At 39.5% G+C, this 23,151-nt stretch overlaps 1 protein-coding gene across 16 annotated transcripts in view; it reads right to left on the minus strand.

Annotated features, from left to right (window-relative positions):
• The window catches only part of Fmn1 (formin 1), a 395,944-nt gene that overhangs the window by 19,527 nt on the left and 353,266 nt on the right, over window positions 1–23,151 (minus strand). For all 16 annotated transcript variants that reach the window (XM_078049877.1, XM_078049880.1, XM_013363695.4 and 13 more), the window contains 2 exons: window positions 20,729–20,780; window positions 15,749–15,898 (listed from right to left, as the gene is read on the minus strand). In XM_078049877.1, the coding sequence (XP_077906003.1) occupies window positions 15,749–15,898; window positions 20,729–20,780 (202 nt within the window). The remainder of the gene's footprint in view (window positions 1–15,748; window positions 15,899–20,728; window positions 20,781–23,151) is intronic.

Here is a 23,151-nt window from a genome sequence, read left to right on the forward strand (position 1 = left end):
GACTTCTAAAACTGGAAGGCAGGCAACATCAATGTGCAGCAACAGTCAGATGAGGCAGGAGCGCCATGGGCTGCCCTGGGGCGGCCAGATCAGCAGAGGCCTCTACCAACTTTCCTGCAGGGCTGGCTTTCTTAAACCTGGCACTCTTAAACTCATTTTTGTTACCTGCCTGACCTCTGTAAGCCTTAAAGTGTCAGGTGACTTGGAGAAAGGCTACTCTGATGACCCAGGAATGAAAGAATGAGAGGCCAGACCACTGAAAGTGTTCTGAAAGGTCTAGTTCCCTCTAATCCATTTTACAGGTGAAGATGGTCTCAATTAGTAATGCTTCCCTTCTCCCACAGTTTCAAAGACTTCCAATCTAGCAAATATTTTCTATAAAGCACTTTGTGGGCCATATAGTCTCTGCTGCAACTCCTAGATTCTGTTATTGTAGTGTGAAAACAGTCACACACACAAAAAATACATGATGACCAGGCAACACTGTGTTCCAAAAAACTTTATTGACATTACTGATAGTGGTTAGATTGGGTCCATAGGCTGTAGGTTGCCAATCCCTGGATTAGAGTATAAGATGCAAATTCTTTAGCCTGGCAATCAAACTTGCCCCTGTTCTGTGTTTGCCTGTCTTACCTTTTCAGACCCAGATCTGTTTTCACATGAATACTATGCCAGTTTAGTTAGCAGAGTGTCCTTGGATAAATCACTTAATTCCTTTGGCATCTATTTCTTCATCTGTTAAAAGTAGGAATAATACCACACCTAAATAACATGGCTGATGTAAATATTGAAGAAAATATTACATGTGATTACTTATCATGTATCCATTGCTTCACTTCACTCCATGTGCTTTATAGTCCAGCCAAACTACTATCTTTGTACATGGCTTTTCTCACCCCTACATCTTGTTTTCACTGTTCCCTCCATGATTGCCTTACTCATTTCCATGTGTTCAAATTCTTCCCATTCTTCTATCCCCAGCTTAAGTGCCAAAGTCATGAAAGCTTCCTTCATCTCTCTTAGTCAGAAGTAATTGCTCTTTTCTCGAGTGAAAAAGCACTTTGTGACTCTCTAAAGGCACTTAGGGCTTTTCATCTTAGAACTGGGTATCTGATTTCCCTTAAACCACTGGAACCACTTGAAGACAAGGACCAGGCTTTAGGCATATCTGGGACCCTCCCTGTTTCTACATCTATCACTGTGCCCTGTAGAAGTCAGTTCTTAGCAAATACTTGACTAATGAATGACCTGCATCAATAACTTTTTCCTCATGTTCAACAGTTTAAGTGTTTAGTAAATACTCACTTGTAAAATGATTCCTTTTTGCATTTATCTTTTGGGAAAAACCCATAAAAACACTTAAGAACCTAGTTCCAGTTATCGATGAGCTGATTGAGTATTAAATGAGGCAAGAGAAAGGGTGCTAAAGGCCATCCAAAATGTACTAAAAATTTATACATGTCAACCTATGTATACATTCCAGAATTTCTAAAGGTATTCACATAACTTTGCCTACAGGAGACTGAGATTTACAGAAGTTATATAACTTTGTTCCACATCTGGAATTAGCTTCTCACTTAAGAGGTAAGAACATCTTTTGCATCTAATCAAAGAAGATCTGCTGGTTAGACAATTTCCGGGTACATGTAAGCTCAGCCTCCTCTTTAGCTTAATGGTTTATGGACTTGTTTTTGTTTCTGGCTCAGCTGTTGTTCCTATTTTTATTTCTGATTTAAATATTTATTCTAGAATATCACACATAGTTGCTCATGGATACTAATAGGCAAGTACTTAGACTTGATGTAAAGGCCAATTGGGGAGGCCTGGGCACAGTTGTGCATGCCTTTGATCCCAGTGGCTTGGGAGGCAGGAGGATGGTGAGTTTAAAGCCAGCCTCAGAAATGGTGATGTGCTAAGCAACTCAGTGAAACCCTGTCTCTAAATAAAATGCAAAATAGTGTTGGGGATGTGGCTAGTCAAATGCCCCTGAGTTCAATCCCCGGTACCCCCCGACCTAAGAAAAAGGTCATATGGCAAGCCCTCTCCTCCAAAAAAAAAAAAAAATCTGAAATACAGGGGGAAAACCCATATGAACATGCTAGAGAAAGAATATACCTATCCTCAATTCATAAATGGCTCAGTGAAAGTTTTGAAAATCCCCTCTCCTTTTTCTTATGACAATGCCTATACTCCCCCCAAGGAGTTGTTGGGGGCCCTGGCAAAGTGTAGTTGCTGACAGTGTTTGCTCCAAAGCTCCTGGCCGTGAAAGGGTGGTAGCCTGGTTTCATATTAGAATCACCTGGAGTGGGAGTTCCGCCTTTAAGCAGAATAAAGAAAGCTGCAAGAAAACACTGATCCCATCCAGCATTGAAAAGAGCAGGATAATAGACAAAATCATCATTTTTCTTCAACCCATCAGAGAGCGGAGGTCACAGGCACCTGGAACGCTAAAATGTTCAGTCACATGCTTTCCCATAGAAGTTAGGCCCCCAACTATTGTAGCCTTGTTTTCTGGGACAGCATAGAGGTGAACACACTCTGGGCTCTCTACAGGCTAGATTTATGTGGCTGTAGCTAAACCAAACTAATTTGGAATCCAACCATTCATGGGATAGAGGGAACATAGTACCATTTTTTTTCTTTTGATATTCAGTATTTCATTGGTTTATGATACTAAAATCATCAAATACTAAAGTCATCATCAGTATCAGCAGACCCTGGGGTCATCATCAAATGCATAATAAGAGAAGCATCTTCATTTTTGACAACAGGACTGAGCAAAAACAACCAATAAAGAGATGAGATATTGAGGGAGTGGGATAATGCTGTGTCCGGGCTGTTCACATCCTGACACAACTGCAAAACTCAGACCTTAGAGCATTAGCTGCAAAGTGTCTTGCAAAGGGTGTTATTAAGCAAAGGTGCTTCAGGGAGAGGGGGAAGAGTTAGGGATCCCTTTAAATCATAACATCTTTTAAGTCCTGCTTCAGTAAGAAAAGTTTTGTTTTATCTATTGAAATTTCAAACGTGTATTCATTTGTACAAGAAGAATATTTTTTTTAAATTTTAATTTCAGTTGGATAACTCCTGTGTATGGAACTTAAAAGGACCTACTGGAGCTCCTAGAGGGGAATGGAAAACAACCTCCCTCTTGAGGAGAACCGCAGTCAACAGAGGCCTCTTCATAAAGATTTATCCAGGGATATCTTGGAGGTGGACACTGGATTTGAGATGATGAGGCTTCACAAAGGATGATTCTTCTGACAGCCACAGCTATCAGATTCCAGATTTGGGGATCTAATAACTATTAAATCTACAAAAGTCAAAACAGGGCCAGCAGTACTACTGTCCCCTACCTATCACCTTCCAGATGTGTTCTGAGGTTGGGAGAACACAGATCTCTGGCAAACAGTCACAGTCAGGTATGTGAGGACAGACGGGGATGAGCACAAATGGAGTTAAGTACGACACCATCACTGTGCTACTAAACTTCAAAGAGGAAACCTGACCAGCCCTCCAGGAGTGTGACCTGAAGACATCACTCACAGCATGACACAGACCACGCGCTTCCTCCATGGCTCTCAGTGTCAATGACTTTGGAAACACTGGAGGGTGAAGGTAAAGAAATGGGAGGCACTAGGGGAACATGGTTCATGAAGCATGTGCCAGGAAAAGCAAGACATCAGATCAGCTGTGATGTATGTCTCTTTTAGGAACTTGGTATCACTCTTCACCAAAGAAGCAGGCCAAAATGGTCTAGAGAATGGGCAGAATGTGCTCTGTTGCCAACCCTCATAGAAATGGATGCCACAGAGAGCACCTAAGCTCCCTAAAAAGCACAATGGCCAAAGCTGAATGTCCAAGCCACTATACCACAAGATTCATCCTCAAAGGTAAAGAGAGCTGAATCTAGAACCTTTCTAACAGAATCAAGAACTCATGACTATTTTGAAATACACGCAGGAACACCATAAGCCACATTTGGAAAAAACATGTCTTCATCACTGGCCCAGTTGATTGTGACCAAGGGCCCTTTGAAAGGTGGAGAGGTCTTTATGTATGAAGCGGAAAGATACCTCCTAGCACCTGTAAAATAAATGACTTGCCAGTCTGCCTAATCTACGAGGGATGGTTGTGCAATCCCTATTAGGGCCAGCGTCTTCTACAAGCAAATGATGATACTCTTGTGGTCTCCTTTAGAATAAAAAGTCAGAGAAGGGGTATAAACAACTGCAGAGATGATACACCAAATTCCTAATTCACTTCTTTTCACAACAATTTTCTTGCAACCCAGGACTAAGTAACAATAGACCATATCACAAGGAGCACCTTACAGATTTTAGGGAGGAGTAGAGGGACTTTGTTGCCTCAGAAAATTCACTATAATATGAATTATGGCTCTTCAGACAGAGGAGACTGGGCAACAAGTTGATACTTTCCTTATAAGGATTACTTAAAACATAGATGATATTAACATCACAGAGGCTGTAATGTGCTTTGAGGAAGACATGGCTACATCCGGCTATGTCTCAGTTGCCCTGTGGAGTTCATTAAGGTCTTTCAATACCCTATAAGTTAACAATAAAGTACGGCCACCAGTTTGTTGAGTCAATTTATTCCTCTGTAGCCTCAGGAGAAGGGATTAATGTCCAGGTTCAGTTCTAAATAAGTGCAATCATGGAGACCTGCCAGGGGCTGTGGGGACCGCTGTTATTTCTACCCTTCCTGACAGAATTCACTCAACTAGGCATTTCTGAATTCTGATTATTTCCACCATAGGCCACGGTTATAGTTATGAAAGTCAAAAGAATAAGTAAAGTCACTCTCTACTGTCAGTGAAAAAGAAAACCACAAGAAGACCAAACTCAGGCTGGGGTTGTGGCTCAGTGGTAGAGCGCTTGCCTAGCATGTGGGAAGCACTGGGCTCAATTCTCAGCACCACATATAAATAAATGAATGAAATAAAGGTTCATCAACAGCTTAACAAACAAAAACAATTTCATTAGCTCCTCAATGTAAAGGGAAATTTCTCTCTCACTGTAGGAGCTGACAGAAACATCACTGACTAGTCTATCTGGAACATTTCCAAAGGGCAAGAAAATAAAACTCAGAAAAAGGCCATAGACAAATATGAAACACTGTAACTCTCAATCCACTTATCTCAGGCAGGCAAACAGGGCCACATACTTAGATGGACACACACTCTTCTAGACCCATTCTCTCCTCAGAGCCTGACCCTTGACCCTGGCTACCTCTTTCCCCTCTACTCTCATGCCCCCCAGGTCAGCCTTGCGGGCTGTCATGGTAAGACAGACCAGCAGGAACGAAATACAAGCCGCAGGCTTAGAAGACTGAGCTGCTCACACATCAGGATCTATCGTCTAAAGGTTATTCCATGATAAATTAGCCCATCGTTTCTACTTCCTAAATGTGACAGTTTTCCACACCCCATTCCTCAGTAAGATATTTTTCTGTTTTCAACTAAGGAAGTCCTTTTGGAGACTGAATTTCAGCAGTTACACAAATCAGCCACTTGGTAGTTTTGGTGGGTTATCACTTGTAGTACCCAAACACACTTTGACTTGGAGTGATTAATTGCAGAACAAAGGCTGCTTCCGTTTGCAGAGCTTCTCCTCCAGGCCACAGGGGAGTGGAAGTGGAGGGGGGCTAGACTTGCCCTGGAATGCCTGATCAGTTAAAGCCAATCACTCTGCACTTGGTAGACATAACACTCTGAGCCGACCCGGAGATCTAGGTGCAGAGTGAAAGGTAACAGCACTGCCTCTCCTCACTTGGGAAGAGGGCCTGGGAGACAGCTTGGAAAAGTGAGGGCGGCTCTGTGTTATAAACCTGCAAATGAAATGGAAGTGCACAGCTCGTCTTTGGAAGACATTTCCAATGCTGATAATGAAGACATGCCTGTGCTTGCTGATGTTGATTCCCCTTTTTCTTTTGAACCCTGTACCACCTAAGGAGTCTCACCAAAAACTCACACTGATCAGAGCCTGTTTGCACAGTGACTAGAACAAAAAGGGGAGGAAGCAGGGGAGATTGTCTGGAACAGGGAGCCTTCCTGGCGCCCCTCAAATCATACTACCCAGGCAGCCCCCTCTGTGCATCTCTGCCCAAGGCAGGAGCTGTCAAGAGTCTCACAGATAAGTAATTTAGAAATATTCTGGCTGAATGCAGGAGACTTACTTTGGGTTTCCATTGCTCTCTGCCAAGCTAGAGAAATAGAGTGTGGACAGATGCTCTCTAAGGTCCTGATTTGAGCTCCAAAGAGGTTTGAGGCTTGGCACAGCAATAAATCCCAGGGATCTTCACCTCCTTGTTTTTTTTTTTTTTTCTATTTTTTTTAAACAAATTGAAAGTAATGCAATCAAGAACAGAGAAGGTGATTGTTTTACCCCATCAACTAATCTTTCTTGTTCTGAACATGTCTATTCTCTTTAACAAAGCTATTAAGATTTTTCGATTCTTGGGCAAAAGTGACCCACGTGGGATATATTTGAGGAATTCCACCACCACAATCCAAATAAATAATGTGTCTCATCTCTCTACAGCAGACAGCAAATCTCACAATCAGTTTCAACATGGCAAAAGAAAACATAATAGTCATTTATTTGTTCAAAAATATTAATTGAGCACCTACTATGCATAAGGAAACAGAGGTCTTAGAGAGAAAACAAATTAGTAGAAGACATTGTACTTATCTTCTAGGATCCTACAATTTACTTAAGAAATAAAATGTTTATTACCTAAAGAATGAAAAACAAATCAGTAAGTGCCAAAATTGGAGGCTCCATAAACACCCATAGTCTTGGAGGAGAGAGAGCTCCCAGAGATTGGAGAAAAATAAATGAAGCAGTCTGTAAACAGTACATTAAAGTCTTACAGAAATAGTTTCATAGCTTATATAGCAATTAAGACATACTCGATATTTTAAAAGAATGTGTTAACAGATATTTTTGAAGATTGTGTTTAAATTTAGTGGTGAGAAAACAAATTAGTAGAAGGCATTGTACTTATCTTCTAGGCTTTATATTCCAGAAATATGCAAACACCAGAAACCACGGTAGACAAAGCACTCAGAGAAGGACCCATCAAAAAATCAGCACTTGGTTAGGCTGATTCCAAAAATCATACTATGTGATTCCTCCAAGCAATGTGACCTTCTAGAATGTTCTCATCTCTTCCTTTTCTAAGTAGTTAAATTTATCTGCTTTATCAATCTGTAGCTCATTTCCTACCTAAACTGCAGGAAATTAAGAGATACCAGATCACCAAAGTCTAGTCCCTAAACTTGGCTGTGGGTAAGATAAGGTAAGGTAAGTTGTCCTCCTTTCTCCCACTTCTTAAGTTAATTCTGTACATTTAGACAGAGAGGCAGTGGAGTCAAGGCATTTATTGAGGCAACCAAGCACAAATGTTCTTGCTCTGCCATCCTTGTGGGGAACTTCTAAAACCACAGATTCCTAGATTCCAACCTCTGGGGTTCTGATTCAGTGGATCTATTTATAGTGGTTCTGAAGATCTGGCAGGTTTGTGAGCTGTTGATCTCCAAAATTCCCCTACTGGCTTTTGTGTTTCCCTTCAATGCCCTGCTGAGGGTATCCTTTTTATAGCTAAATATCCTTCCAAAGTCCTCTCTAGCTTCTATATTTCCTTTGCATCATTTTCTCCTCAAAACTCTCATACCACCCGGGATTTCCAGTGCTCACTTGCTACTGATTGACCATGCTGTGAAGCCCTCTCTATGTCAATAAACCTATTTCTAGCCCTATGCTGGAGAATACACCATAGAAGATACAATGGAGAACAATCTCACATCCTGGAGGTGGAAGGAGACACACCAAAATGGCTAAAATAACAGGTTGGAATGAGTTAAATGCTAAAGAGTGGTAAGAAAAACATTCTATCCAAAGACCAGGGAAAAGGTAATTCTTCGTAGGAGGATTTTGGACAATTTCTAGAGGAAATGGCACAGCAGTGAATCCCAAGGGTGTGGGGGAGGTTGTCCTTAAAGGATGACTATTTCCTGATCAGAAAATAGCCAGGGATGATGCAGAGTGAAGAAATTATCTAATAAGAACACAAAGCAAGAAGGCACAGGTGGGAGAACCAGAAAGTAGTCATTATACTAGGATGTGGATAGGAAATGAGGCTGCAAAGTGGGTTGAGGGCATGTTCTTGGAGGATCAGCTGTAACTTGGGAAAGGATATGGACTACTTGAAAGAGCTCAAGCTTTAGTGTCAAAAACAAAAAGCAAAATCCCCCTAGGATTTTATCCTCATTCGAATTGGTTATTCGTGAAACTATGCCTTTTCATTTACTCTCTCATCCTTATCCTTTAGGGTTGCTGTGAGGACTCAAAATATTAATGAATGAAAGTATCAAACATAGCTATTTCTCATCTCATTATTTCATGAGCAATGGGAATCAATAGAATATGCTTACAGAGATTGATACAGTCTAATTTCTGATTTGAAAGCTAACTAGATGCAATGTTAAGGGACAAAGAGAAAATAGAAAACCTCTAGGCACAGAGAACAGTTACAGGGATGTTTCAATATCCCAGGTGTGAGATGACGAGGTCTTGAGTTAAAACAGAGCCACTGTGAATCTAAGACAAGGAAGAATGACCTCAGAGGAGCAAAACTGAGAAGTGTCAGCAAGAGGTGGAAAATGAATCTCGCAGCACTGAAGATGATTTGGGCTTCTTGCCTGTCTTTTGCTACTATGAGGAGGACAGTGTAAGTTAGGGAACCTAAGAGGGTTGGGCCTCAGTTGAGACAGAATGACTGCTAGCGGGGACATGATGAAGTGCAGATGAGGGTTGGGCATCTTTAGCAATGTCCCAGTGTGCAACAGGAGATTTACCTAAAATTTAGAAAGGAGGTCAGTTCTGGATAGGAATACTTAAAAGGTCTTGGCAAAGCTGTGAATATTGTTGAGAGAGGGTGAGGGTAGAGAGAAGAAAGGAGGAAGACTGAGACCTGAACCTTGCAAAAGGTCCACCCTTAAGGAATTAATGAAAAATGGAGGAGGCAGAGGGGCAGTCACCTTCACAGAAAGAAGGCCTAAGTATACTATCAGAAATGAGGCCTTTCAAGATAGAAAAAACTACCAGCATCATCAAAAATAAGCAGCAGCTGGGTTAGCCATTTGATTTTGCAATTAGGAAATGTGGTAAAGGCTCCAATGATATCAACATGCCATTCTCTTGCTTCCTTCAGTAACAGAACCCACAAGACTTTAGCTGGGCACATGGCTCCTGGCTAAGCCTGCACTTCTTAGTCTCTGTTGTGTATGTTCATAAGACAAAGTTCTCCCCAATGGGCTAAATTTGGAAGAGACATAAGCACTTTCCAGCTCATCCTGCTGAAAGCACAGGGTGTGCTCTCCCCTGCCCCGCCTGGAACTCAGGAGTGTGGTGGACAGAACATGTGCCATCTTCATTCAGCCTTGTGACTAGGGATAATGCCACAAGAGAAAGGGAAACTGGGCCCCTGACTTCTAAACTCCTTACACAGATTGTTATGCAAAGAAAAATTAATTTGTCCCTTAAATGACAGTTATTTTGGTCCTTGTTTTGGAAGCCAGGATTTATCCTTATAGATATAGGAGAGAGGGTGTGGTGAGGAAATGAATATAAACCATTCTCCTAAAAGTGAGAAGGGAAAGGAAAAGATAGCTTCCAGGGGAAGGATGGTCAAGAGGAGTGTTTTGTTTTAAAAATCAAGGATTTTACAATTCTTAACATTTTTTAGTATGTATACTCTCTTTGTTCATGGAATATTTTTAGTTGTAAGGAGGCAGTTTAAAATTTTTGCTTGGGAAACTAACAAGTAGGTTTTATTTTTGTTATTATGATAACTGTATTCATAAGTAAGGTCTTTGGGGGCATTTACTGTTTGTGTACTTGCACAGAACTATTTTCAAATGGGACTTAGGAAAATTCAAAGTTTTGCCAATTAACTAGAGGGTGATCATTTATATTATTAAGAAATCCCTTTAAAATAAGAAACTTCTTAGCATTTAGGTGTATATAAACCATTTAATTACATAATGGAAGGTTAGGGAAAAGAAAGTCACTTGTTAGTGAAATGGTCATGTATAGAGGTCAGAAGGAAAGCAGAATTCAATACATAAATATTTTAGTTTAGGGAGTTTTTTTTCAGGAATAACTATATCATGCAAAGACATGAAATACCTGCAATGTCTGTCCTGCGCTCAATGGCCCTTTTGTGGGTTGAGGGGTGACCATACTAAGTTCTAAACTCTTGGTCCTACAGCAACCCAAGCAGTAGGGAGCTCTCAGAACCACCCTTGGGATAACCCCAAACAGCCTGGAACTATCTGCTGTCTAGGCAATGGCAGTCACATAATTAACCATAATAGCTGCACAAAATATACTTAAAACAACATTCCTGTTGGTATTTAGCTGCACTAAAATAACAAAGTAACTATCCATTCCCCCATGGTGTAAGTTATAGATATTATAGCTATGTACATAATGAAATTTCTTATTGCATTTCACCTAAAATTCACCAAACTCTTTATCCACTCATTACTTATCCATTATGGGTTTTTTAAATAGCACTTTTAAAAAGTTTGCTTTGGCTCAGGGTAAATTATTTGCCCAGACTTTATTCCTGGAGTCATGACTCCCCTGGGCCTTCTTCACCTTTTGCAAATTCATAGCTCATTTTGTGGGGGTGGGAGTGGTTTGTGTGTATGCATGGGCATTTGTGGAAGCAGTCTTAATATTTTCTAAATGATGAAATATCTTATAAGATATAAATATATCTATAACCCAGAGGAATTAAATAGCTAAAACAATCAGAATAGGCAGAAAAGGGATAAAGAATATACCGTAAAGGTAGCAGCAAGAATTAGGTTACCTCCTTGCCATCATGCATATACTTGGATAAAATTTGTTGATACACAGTGGAAGAAAAGAATGTGCTAAAAATTCACTGAATGTTTAAATATTAAGAGACACAAATGTAACAGTATATAAGAAGGTGAAACTCAGGAAAAGCTGCTTTCAAGCTTAAAATACAGTCTTGAGGAACTATAATATACCAACAAATGCATTGTTGGATACGAATGAGCAGAGGAAAATATTTTTTTTGTGTTAGTTTAATTAAAAATATGTGATCCTCAAGATCAACATAAATATTTTACATAAAGAACTAGGGGAGAGAGGCAAGGTAATTGTAGACACTGACCAATTTAAAGAGGGCAGTGACAGCTTCCAACCTCTCCCCCATTCATCTGTCAGACCTTGGCTTGAATGTCTTCCAATATAGTTCCTAATGAGTTCAAGAGCAAAGAGAGGGATTATCTTAAAAATTAAAGATGGAGGTCCTCAATCTATTAGAAAAAGTCCTTTCTAGATTGATAGATTCATATGGGGCTTTGAGCTAGAAGAGATCAGAGGTAACATTTAGTTCCTGTCTCATCCTAATGCATACATTTCATCATAGGGACAACTGGGTCCTACATAGTAAATGGCCCACGACCATGAAGCGAATTAATGGCAGAGTGAAAGGTTACAATGTTGATTTTTGACTCTGTCCACTAGAGGTAGAGGTTTCTTTTTCACTGATGGGCACTACCTATACTCAGAAGGAATAAGAGAAGGGACTGGTATGCTTCCCTGGAGGATGAGTCTTGCTAATGGGGTAGTACAATGACTGGGTGGACACAGACTGAAAGTCTGGGGTTTAGGGGCTTCTGGATTTGTGTCTGGATACAGGAGTTTGCACTTTTGCCTAAGACTATCCTAAATTAAAAGGAAAATTTGATGGTATGAACATACAACAGACAGTAGATTGCTCTTCTAGTGATAGTTAATTGATAGAAAAACCATGTCCCAGTGAATATCTTATCTCTTCTACTCAACCAGAGTGGTGCCTGACACCAGTTTAATGATATAGTTTATTGCTCACTCAAAAGGGACAGGAATATTGGAAGTTTTCATAAGTCATTTTTGTGTCTATAGATTCCTCCTGCTTTTATTAGGGGCAGCTGTTGCCTTGTTTGGAGATAAATTTATCTCAACTTTGCACCAAGCTAATGCATATGCATGGAAGTCATGCTAAGCAGACAAAGTAGTAAACATTCTCTATTTAACCTAAAGTTAACCTCACATGGCCTAAAATAGTTTTCAATACTTTAATTTCATTTGGAAATAGAGTTTAAACAAAACATCATTTTCTTTTACAAAATACTATTACTGATTTCATTTTCCCAAAAGATTCTTAGCTTTTAGATGACTTCCTTTTATTTATTTATTTATTTTTTTACTTTTTTGGTTCTTTTTAGTTATATGACAGTAGAATTCATTCTGATATAATTATACAAACATGGAATGAAAAAAAAATATATATATATCCCCATTCTTATGGATATAAACAATAGTAGGATTCTCTATGGTGTATTCATATATGTACACAGGAAAATTATTTTGGATTTATTGCACTGTCTTTCCTTTTCCTATCTCCTCTCCTCTCCCTTCCCTTCTTTCCCTGTTGTCTAATCTACTGAATATCTACTCTTCCTCTCTCCCTCCATATTGTGGTTAGCTTTCACATATCAAGTGAAAATATTCAACCTTTGGCTTTGAGGACTGGCTTATTTTACTTAGCATGATAGTCTCCAGATCCATCCATTTACTAGCAAATGTCATAAAGTCTTTCTTCTTTATGTCTGAGTAATACTGTTTTGTACATACATATCACATTTTCTTTATCCATTCATCTGTTGGTGGGCACTAAGTTCATTCCATAGCTTGGCTATTGTGAATGGAGCTGCTATAAACATTGATGGGGCTGTATCACTGTAATATGCTGATTTAAAATCCTTTGGCTATATACCAAGGAGTGGGATAGATGGGTCAAATGGTGGTTCTATTACTAGTTTTATGAGGAATCTCTATACTGTTTTCCAGAGTGGTTTTCAAACATGTTTAAAAATAAGTGAGTTCAATTTCTTCTTATGGGATTCAAACTACATTTTTTCCCCCTAATAGCTATATGATGTCAGGTTCATTTGGTTAAAAATTCAGTTTTTCAGAATGTCTTTGTACTACTCTTGTGGATGATGTTATGTTACCTCTTGACATTCAGTATTGTTGGGACTTCATGAATTTCTGGGGAATGATTAATCAAAACAATAATATCAAATATCATTAAATAAATGTCAAAACAAAGTAATTATATTATTTCCTGTTTAATTATAATAGAAAAATTTAAATTATTTTTCTTATTTTATCCTAATGAATATATGATTGTAAGAGTCTGAAAGCTAAAATCCTTAGCAGATAGAATGACAAAAAAAGAAAAAAATTCTTACCTCACAAGAAAACCTGGGTGATCACTTTAACTGGATAATCACTTTAACTGGTCGAACAGGAATATACATAATGTGCTATTGTTTCCTTACTAATAGATTTTTCCAAACAAGTTGCTTCCAAAAATATTTTGTAAGCTGTCATTAGCTTTCAGAGATGTCGCTTTAGGTGGGAAACCTTGGTGATCTATCTCACAAAGCATGGCTAGAAAGAAGAGACCCTGAAACTGCTAAATGAGAACTGAAAAGGGTCTTGTGAAGTCGTGACCCTTTAAAGGTGTTGGTTTACAGAGTGTGAAACAGGCAATTTACTAGCTGTACCCAGGAAGCTACTCTGAAAATGCGATGGTAGGGAATCAGCGAAAAAGTCATTCTGAAGATGGCTAGATAACACCCACAATTAGTTTGGTCTAACTTCTTTGATAGGGGAAATTTCTTAATTTGGAATACAATTCAATATTTCAACAGAAGATTATTAACATGAAATGAAATCCATTACCCACTCTGCTGTTTTTTTTTGTTTGTTTGTTTATTATTTTTTTGGACCATTTTTAAAACTCGCTAAGGACTATGCTCAAAATGGGACATGCAAATTCCTTATCAAAAGCTGCACAGTCAGAACCCATTGCTGGGTTCCAAGCCTTCTGTGTGGACCTGGAGAGCCAGTGGGCCCACTGCCATCCTGTTGAAACAGGAAGAGGAGATCACTCTACCTCTCTCATTAAGAATCGATTTTGTGGAAGTTAATTTTAGCTTACTTTTAAGGGCTAGATAAGCAGATAAGCATTATTGGGTGCCAAGAATTTTAGAATGTTTTTCATAATGTGGTCAACAACCCATTTTTAACATACCCCTTGACTTTTCTAGATTTTATGAGGTCCATAATTACATTTTTTAGGGGGGTGGTGTGATACTTCAATACATGTATCATAATGTGTAATATCTGGTCAGGGTAACTGCAACATCCGTCACCTTAAACATTCATCATTTCTTTGTTGAGAACATCCAAAATTCTCTCTCCTAGCTAGTTTGAAAAGTGAAACTATTGTCAACCATACTTATCCTGCCATGCTATAGATTTAAATTTTCTTTGATTTATCTATATGATAAATATACCCAGTTTAATTCCCATATTCCCAAAGAGGTAATTATGGAAAGACATGTCAATAAACTGTTTTTTTTTTCTTTTTCTTTCTTTTTCTATTTGGTGGAGCTGGGAATTGATTCCAGGGCCTCATGCATGCTAAACAAGTGCTCTACCTCTGAGCTATAAGCTATAGCCCCAGTATTGATAAACATTCTTAAAGCTCTTTGACTTCCTTGGAAAGAATGGCTTTTTAAAAAAAGATTCCTTGAGAAAATATTTAGAGACTCATTAATACCGGGTTAAAAAATCTCTAAGTTTTAGAAGTCTTAAAAACAATGATCTTAAAATAGTGCTTAAAGGTCAAACATTAGTATAAGTTTTGTGCATGTTTAAGAATATGGGATGTATACTTTTCTTTGATTACAAAGTGAAGAACAGAAATTATGTCATTTTAGGTCTCACTGTTATGTGAGATATAGCTTCTATAATTAAATGAATTGTCTCCTTTGTTTTGTGGAACTTTTTCTCCTTCCAGGCCATTCTGAATGATGTTCTCATACATCTGTTCTTCTAGAGCTAGTGGAAGTCTAAATCCATGTCACCCTTTATAGGAAAGCAGCAGTCTAACCACAAGAATAATTTCTTTTTTGATAAACAGGGCCAATGTCAGTCTCTCTAGAGAGAATGAACACACACACACACACACACACACACACACACACACACACACACAGCCTATATTCAGGGCCAATTTTTTTCTTCTACCCCCAACTAATAAAATCAGGAGGCTGCAAGGAGGCTGAGCGGTGTGCAGTTTGATGTCCTCAGCAGGATACGGGGAGTCAGAAGTGACGCTGTAAATCCAGCGCGGGGCTTCAACACTGTGTGAAGTGTGGCCTGAGCCTCGGAGATTTCCCTTTGATGCAAGTTCAGTATATTAATGGGAAAAGCATTCACTTTTATTTGTCTGTACTGTCTGCGACGGCGAGGCTGCCTCATTTAGGTTGGGCGGACATGAAAATACACAGAGAAGCAATCTGTTGCAAATTAGCACAACTCTCCTTTCATTTGCTAGCTAGTAATTAGGAGGGGTTAAGAAAGTGTAACTTATCAGATTGTATAAGCGTATCTGCTTGTGTGGACAGCAAGCTTTCTCCCAATTGCCCTAGGAACCCTGAGGCAATAATCCTTCCTGGATGTCCACTTGATCCAAAAGAAAACCTGGGCGTGTGTGGAATATACACACTTTGTTGGGTTGGAAATTAATGTCTGAGGAGCATTAATGCTTTTTAGTACCTTACCTTTCTTTAGAGATGTTTTTACTCTCCCGTTTCCAAATAGCCTTGAAGTCACTGCAGAACTCATACCACACCATAAACACGTAGCCCGGTGTGATCTCCTTCTCACCGGCCTTTGGCTTCATTCCAAAATATCCTACTGTTGTCTCAAAACTGCAACAGGTAAGGGGAAAAAATGGAGAGAGGTAGACGATGAGAAACTGTCAATACCCAAACCCACCAGGGTGTGGAAAAGCGGGTAGCTTGCCACACACCTATTCTCTAAAGATGAGTTCTGGCTCGTGGCTACTATAGTATACCCTAAGCCTCAGAAAACTAATTTGTCCAAACTGATTTGCCAATAAGTACCACCTGATTGGGGAAACTTCTTATATCTATTAAAAAACAGCACATATAATCCAAAGAAGTATGTACGTTAAACTTCTTGAGTTTGTTCTTCATTTCAAATCCATGTCGCTTACCTGCTCTTCATTTTGTGTTTAATGACTACAAGACTGATGATATACTGACTCAATAGCATTAGTAGTAGTCAGGTAGATGTCCATTGGGAACAACTAAACTGCTGAATGTTTCAAGGAAAATCAGTTCTATCTGTTTTCTGGCATACTCTGGCTTTGTTATCTTGCATTGAACCCTCAGTATCTATGACTCAGTTTTCTCAAGGGTACAATAGGAGACTCAGACTATATGATCTTTAAGAGAGTTACATTTAGATGCTTGATACCATATAAAGACACAATCTACCAACAAACAAAAATAGATATAATTGTGAAACTAGCAATGTTTGGATGAAAAATCACCTCTGATCTTGAGAAACGATCTCCAATCCGATCAGAAAAGAACTCAGATTTTCCAGAGTAGATTTCTAGATATCACTAAGACCTACCCCGTGGAACCTCACTGTGTAGCCGACTTCCCAGGCCTCCCAAGCAGCCCTCCTTGGAGGCACTAGCTTTGCAGCAATTTTTAGCTCTGAACTCAATCTTTCCCTCTTACCCTCACCCACCCCAAGCCACAAAGCTCATTTGCCACAAGCAAGAACACTTAAATAGCCCCCTTTTCTGGGGTGTTGGAAACTAATCAAAGCAGGAGTGGCTGGCCAGGTTTATTACTCAATACCCTATCATCTGTTCAGACACAGTGTCTTTTTTCTTTTTCTTTCTTTTCTTTTCTTTTTTTTTTTTTTTGTGACCGTCCTGAATACTGAGTTCCTAATGGAACTCTATTCAACGGCACATATAAAACCCTGAAGTCCCATTACTATTATGGAGCATACTTTCATCTCATTCTCAGTTATTGGGCAATATGTATCTCATAAGATTTTATCACATTTCACAGATGAACTGTTAATTGATTCCATGGCTACGATTAGGTGAGATCCAAGCTGGAGCTACAGCTCTGAGTCCCATAAATTCTTTGTGCTTCTGTAAATAACAAATCTGTTTTTAATGCAAATTAAAACTACTGGTCAGGGAGTTTTGGACCCTGGTTATTAAAAGACTGAAGTGCATACGTGGAGAGAGGCAAGGGCTGTAGTAATCTCTTAAGGGGTTCTCTGATAATTCCAACCAGTAATCAAAGAAAGTAGCAAAGTCCACTCTCTGCCCAGACATGATTTCTAATGCTGTGGCAGTCAAAATACTTATAAAACCAAATGCGCACTCTACAGCATATTCAAAATGGAAATTATACTGACTGCAGTATGGGAACACATAAGGGAAGAGTTCCGAAAGCAGCTGAACATAAGTTTCCTGTAAGGTCGTAGGACTTTAGAATTGAAAGGGAGTGACTTTAATATTCTCATTTTACAGATAAGAAAACAGGGGCATGGAAAGATTGAATGACTTCATTCATTGACAGACTTGGGTCTAGAACTCAGGTCCCCTGACTCCCTGGGGGAAATGCTCTTTCTGTTCTTCCCTTCTGTGGTTCATGCTCACTGACAAAGGCACTTAGATAAAATAGTCATTTTCCTGATTTCTACCTTAGACACAGTTGCCCTCTCTATCATACAGAGCCAGAACATTCATCACCCCAGGAGGGCTCCCCATCAGTTCTTCTTTTATGTTCACCTTCAATACAGACACAGATGGACTTGTGCATTAACAGAGAAGAGAAAATCTCCTGTTCTCTGAATTTAGATGAAGAGGTTATTTTAAAGCAGGACATAGTGATGAGCACAGTGAGTCTCATCACTGAGATTCATGGATCACCCACAGCATTCCTTGGAGTCTAGATTGTGAGACGGAGACATTGCAAATACGGGCGCTGCTTCAGAAAATGGCATGATTGTTGGATGGTGGTCATCATGGAGCCTGAGAGAAGCATGTCAACATCCCAGGACCTCCCTTTCCCACTTCTAAACTTCTAAAGTCAGCCACTGTCCCCTTGGCCTTTCCCTGTGAGTCCTTGCTTGCTCCTCTGCATGGGGATAAAAACTAAAAAGAAACACCCAATTCCAGATGTTTTTGTAACTGCTTTGGGAATGCAGAAAGCAAGTTACCCCCCTTTGGAAGAATCAGGGCAAACAGAGTCCCAGAGCATGGTGTGGTTCTGGGCTCTGCAACTCTGACAAAGATGAAGTTGCTCAGAGGATGTCCCTCATTTGATTTCAGTGTAACCCCTTTAAGAAAAAACTCAAAGCCAGACTATGAACCCACAACTGTCTGATAAGATCTAGACTATTGTCCTCCCCAGACAAATCGCTCTTCATTCCAAATTCAGTTTTGATTCACAGAAGACTGATTGTTGAAAACCTTCTGAAATCTAGGCAAGAAAACTGCTGATATTTAGCCACTAGGATAATTTTCTCCAATAGACAGGAAACAAAGAATCAATGATAAGTTTTGATATTTGTAATTGTCAGCAGATAACTCTAAAAAAGCATTCGGCTTTTAAAAGATTGATTTCTAATCATATGTTTTGTTTTATACAATGTTTTTATTTCTCCCTGAGCTAGTCCCTGACTCCTTTTCCCTCATGCTATAATTCCTTGTCTGATCTGTATCATTTAAATTCAGCCAAACATCTTTAGAGTACAGACAACGATTTTATCAAAGAGCCCATAGCAAAATGAACTGTTCTACTTTTACAGCGTTGGGATGCCAAAGCGGAACACATCCACTTACTGGTTTACATGCATGCCTTCAGAATCTGCTTAGGAAAAGCAAATATTCCTTAGCCTCAGAGTAAACTGTTTCTCTTGAGAATAAAACATAAGAATTTACTAAATCTCACACGAATATTGCAACAGTGACCACAACCTCCTTAAAGAGTATAACCAAACAACTGTGGTTTCTCCATTAAAGATGGCATCTGACATATTTCATGAATGACATGAAAGCTAGACTACCTTCGCCACAAAGCCACGGAAAACGCTGACAACCAAAATTTACGATTCCCCTCAGCATAGCTAATGCACAGCAGCAGCTTCGGCCTCTCTAAGGTGGGCCCCTTTTTCCTTTACTGACAGACTTGAAAAAGGATTAGAAATTTGACATCTACCCTGCAGCTAAATTTCTATTTGGTCCAATACCAGTGTGTCCTTGTTGCCAGTCTCTTCTCTATGAGCTATTTCTATAACATAGGCACATACTCATTTTATATATCCAGGAAGGAAATTTTAGTGTCGGATAAGAACAGTAGGGGGCACAAAAATCAAAAAACATAACCAGGTAATCATCTTAGTTTTCAATGATTATCATGACAGATTGATACTCATGATTCAGAAAACTACAAGATGTGCCTTAATCTTGCTTTCATCAGAATTTTAATTTTCTTGGCAATTACAGTAAGAAGCGGGGCAAGATGTTGGCACCTGTCAAAGCAGGGCAGACGGCACTGTCTGGGGGTTTTCAGTACACTCAAAAATTGTGGCTAGAGCAGAGGAAAATGGCTCATTTCTAGTTTGTTCATTTGGATTTAAATTCTTCTCCTCACCTATTTATGAGGCTCATGGTTTCCTTACAGGCTGCTCCCTACCCCTACGTTCTCACCTAATCTTCTAGCACTATTCAAATCAGTCCTGATAAAACATATTTCAGTCCTCTGCCCTGAATTTGAGAATGGCTGTGTCTGTTTCTAGTCACTTCAAAAAGGGAGGGACAACCAAGCCGACTAACCTGTCAACTAAGCAAAGACCTGCAAGGGCTCATCATGCATGATTACTAGGTTATCTGGGATGGAGGGTCTCACTCTGGTGTCTACTGAGAGACAGAGAGAGAGAGAGAGAGAGAGAGAGGAGCAGGGAAGAGGCCTGGAGTGGGTGTGAGGCTGAACAGAAGACCCGTGAGGTGTCTCCCAATTCTGGGGGGATTTTCCAGATGCTGAAGATGTCCCTTCTTTCCATCTGTCCCATTGTCTATAAAAATCTTGTAGACTATATTTGAGGAAAGATAGAGTTCTCCTAGGTGTTTGTAATAATTGGATTAAACCAGTGGTAAAGGATCAAATTGTTCCTAACTTCCATGAAGTGGCCCAGGAGCAGAGCAGTGGAGGAGATGCAAATGGATGGGAGAGTGTCACAGCACATGCATGAGGCAAGTCACTTCTGAATGATTCTCCATTTCTTGGGAAAAATATCCCCAAGTCTTGTAACAGAGCTTTCACCCCAGCTCCCAATTGAACCCTACCGTTCCTGGATGCATGATTTTAACAAATGGAGTCCAAAGAATGGCTACTTAAACGTTGTGGAAATGAAATAACCCAGTCCCAAAAGGACAGACACTGCATGATCCATTGCTTACATGAGGTCCCTAAAGTAGAGCGTCACAGAGACAGGAAGTAGAAGGATGGCTGCCATGGACCAGCGGAGGGAAATAAGGAGTCAGTGCTTACTGGGTACAGAGTTCTAGGTGGGGAAGATGAAGAAGGTTCTGGAGATGGATGGTCACACAGCAATGAGAATACACTCAATAATGGTGATGATGATGATAAAGAATGTCTTCTCAAAGAAAGAATTGCAAGTAAGTCAGAATTTCTTACCTTTTCTGTGCATTCTCCAAATGGCTTTCTTCCATTTTATGTTCCTTTTTGGCTGTGAGAGAGAAAATAATTATGATTAAAATGATATTTTTCATCACACTCTTTGTATAATGGGATAGCTTTGAGTGCACCCATTGATTTTTACAGTAAATCTGAGTGCAGGGATTTACAAGCACTTGAGACCCCTCACTTTGCTACATCTGCCACACTGCTTTCTTGAAAACAGAGCTAATAGTGACCATATAATCTTGTGTTTCTTCTGGGACACTTTTGAGAGTGAGAGGGAATGATATTAATAATTACACCTGGACAAAGATATAAATTGGAACAGTACAGGGCAGGTTGGTAGATGTGGTCACTTGGGCCACAGCCAGATAAGCTTTGGCATGTTCCCATCACGTTTTCCTCACTCCAAAACAAAATAAATCCACTAGCATTTGCAGTAGCTCTTCTGGGACTCAAATAAACTCATAAGTACCCACGTATGCACTGTTTCACACTCACAACTCCTTTGGCAGTCTGCTAAATGCCTTGGGAAAAAACATACAAGACAGCTCAGGAAATCAATGGTATGAGATATGTAGTCTGAACCTACAAATTAAGAAGCCATGCTGTGGGGACTGTCTAATAAGGAGGTTTCACTTTTTCAAATACCATCTTCTCTGGCCTGATAAAGAAAAGAACATACCTCACCATCTGACATGTCACCCACTTCCCCTTCACAACCTGGTAATTACCCTTTTCCTCCTACAGCCTCTGTATTTCTGACAGATTATTTCTTTACCCATTTGTCTACCATACAACAATTGAATGTAAGCTTCAATAAAGCAGAAACTTCATTCGCCTTGCTTTCTGTTACAGATGTAAATGTGGGAAAGGACCCATGTAAATTATTTAACAAAAATGCATTTATTGGATATCACTTACTTAAAAGGAAAGATATTAGCTTTCCTAAGCATAACACTTTGTTTAGAATATGAACATGAGCTATAGATTCTGAGGCTAAAGTTTTATACTAGTATCTCCAAGCATAATACATTTCAACTACTAAAATTATTTTGCTTAATATTAAACTAATTTGGTTTTGGTCAGTAAATCATTTTGGGCAGGGCTTAGTCACAGTTCCACTCATCTGCTGCTGTATGTTCCTCTCCATGGTCATATACCTAGCAGAAATCTCTGTGAAATAGTCTGGTACTCAGCCCAATCAGATATTGAGAAATGACTTTCAGTAGTGAGCAGGTTCCCCCAAAGGTGAATCAAACTAGCTATTTGTTCTATTTGTTCTCATCCAGTGAAAAGAGGGAGTACAATACCTCTCTCAGGCCTGAGTGCCTTCCTGAAGGACCTTAGCTTTTCTCCATCACTAGTTGGTTTCTAACTGGGTACTTCCACGCTGTGCTAAGTAGATTGTGTCCAAGTTTCATTGCATATGAACTTAATGACAAAAAATACCCCATTCAAAGTGACTTAAACAGTAAGACTTTTTAATAATTCTATGGGAAATAACAGTGTCCAAATGCAAAAGAAGGTACTATGTTTTTTAAAATATGTATTTGCAGTATTGGGGATTGAACCTAGGGCCTCAGGCATGCCAGACACTCTACCACTGAGCTGCATCCCAAGACCTTTAAAATTTTTATTTTGAGACTGTCTTGCTAAGTTGTCCAGACTGGGCTCAAACATGTCATCTTCCAGCCTCAGCCTCCCAAGTTGCTGGGATTACAGGCATCATGTCCAGTTAAAGAAAAGTGTTTTTATTTTTATTTTTTTAGTTGTCAATGGACCTTATTTATATGTGGTGTTGAGAATTGAACCTACTGCCTCACACATGCTAGGCAAGCGCTCTACCACTGAGCTACAAACCTAGCTCAAGAAAAGTGTTATTAAGAAGCAAAGAACATTATAGGAACTCTGAGTTTGGGGGAAAAGAATCTTGACAATGAGAAGAATTAAGAGGTTTGAATTCTTCCCACACCCAGGGACTATGCACAGATAGAAAAGGCCTCCTCCCCATGTGTGACTTAGAAGCTTTTCCAGCCTAAAATACTTCTCTTACCACAACATGTGAAAATTCCAACTATATCATCATATATTTTAAAGTCTCTAAGTCAAATTCAAATATATTAGATGGAAAGAAAATATTTAAAAGACTAGGGTCACAAGCTCAATTTCTAATATCATCAATAAATAAGGTCATTGGGCTGGGAATGTGGCTCAGGTGGTAGTGCGCTCGTCTGGCATGCATGCAGCCCGGGTTCGATCCTCAGCACCACATACCAACAAAGATGTTGTGTCCGCCGAGAACTAAAAAATAAATATTAAAAATTCTCTCTCTCTCTCTCTCTCTCTCTCTCTCTCTCCCCTCACTCTCTCTTTAAATAAATAAATAAATAAATAAATAAGGTCATTAAGGGCCAAGT

This window comes from Ictidomys tridecemlineatus, chromosome 5, assembly GCF_052094955.1.
Source record: "Ictidomys tridecemlineatus isolate mIctTri1 chromosome 5, mIctTri1.hap1, whole genome shotgun sequence".
In the NCBI taxonomy this organism is placed as follows: domain Eukaryota; kingdom Metazoa; phylum Chordata; class Mammalia; order Rodentia; family Sciuridae; genus Ictidomys; species Ictidomys tridecemlineatus.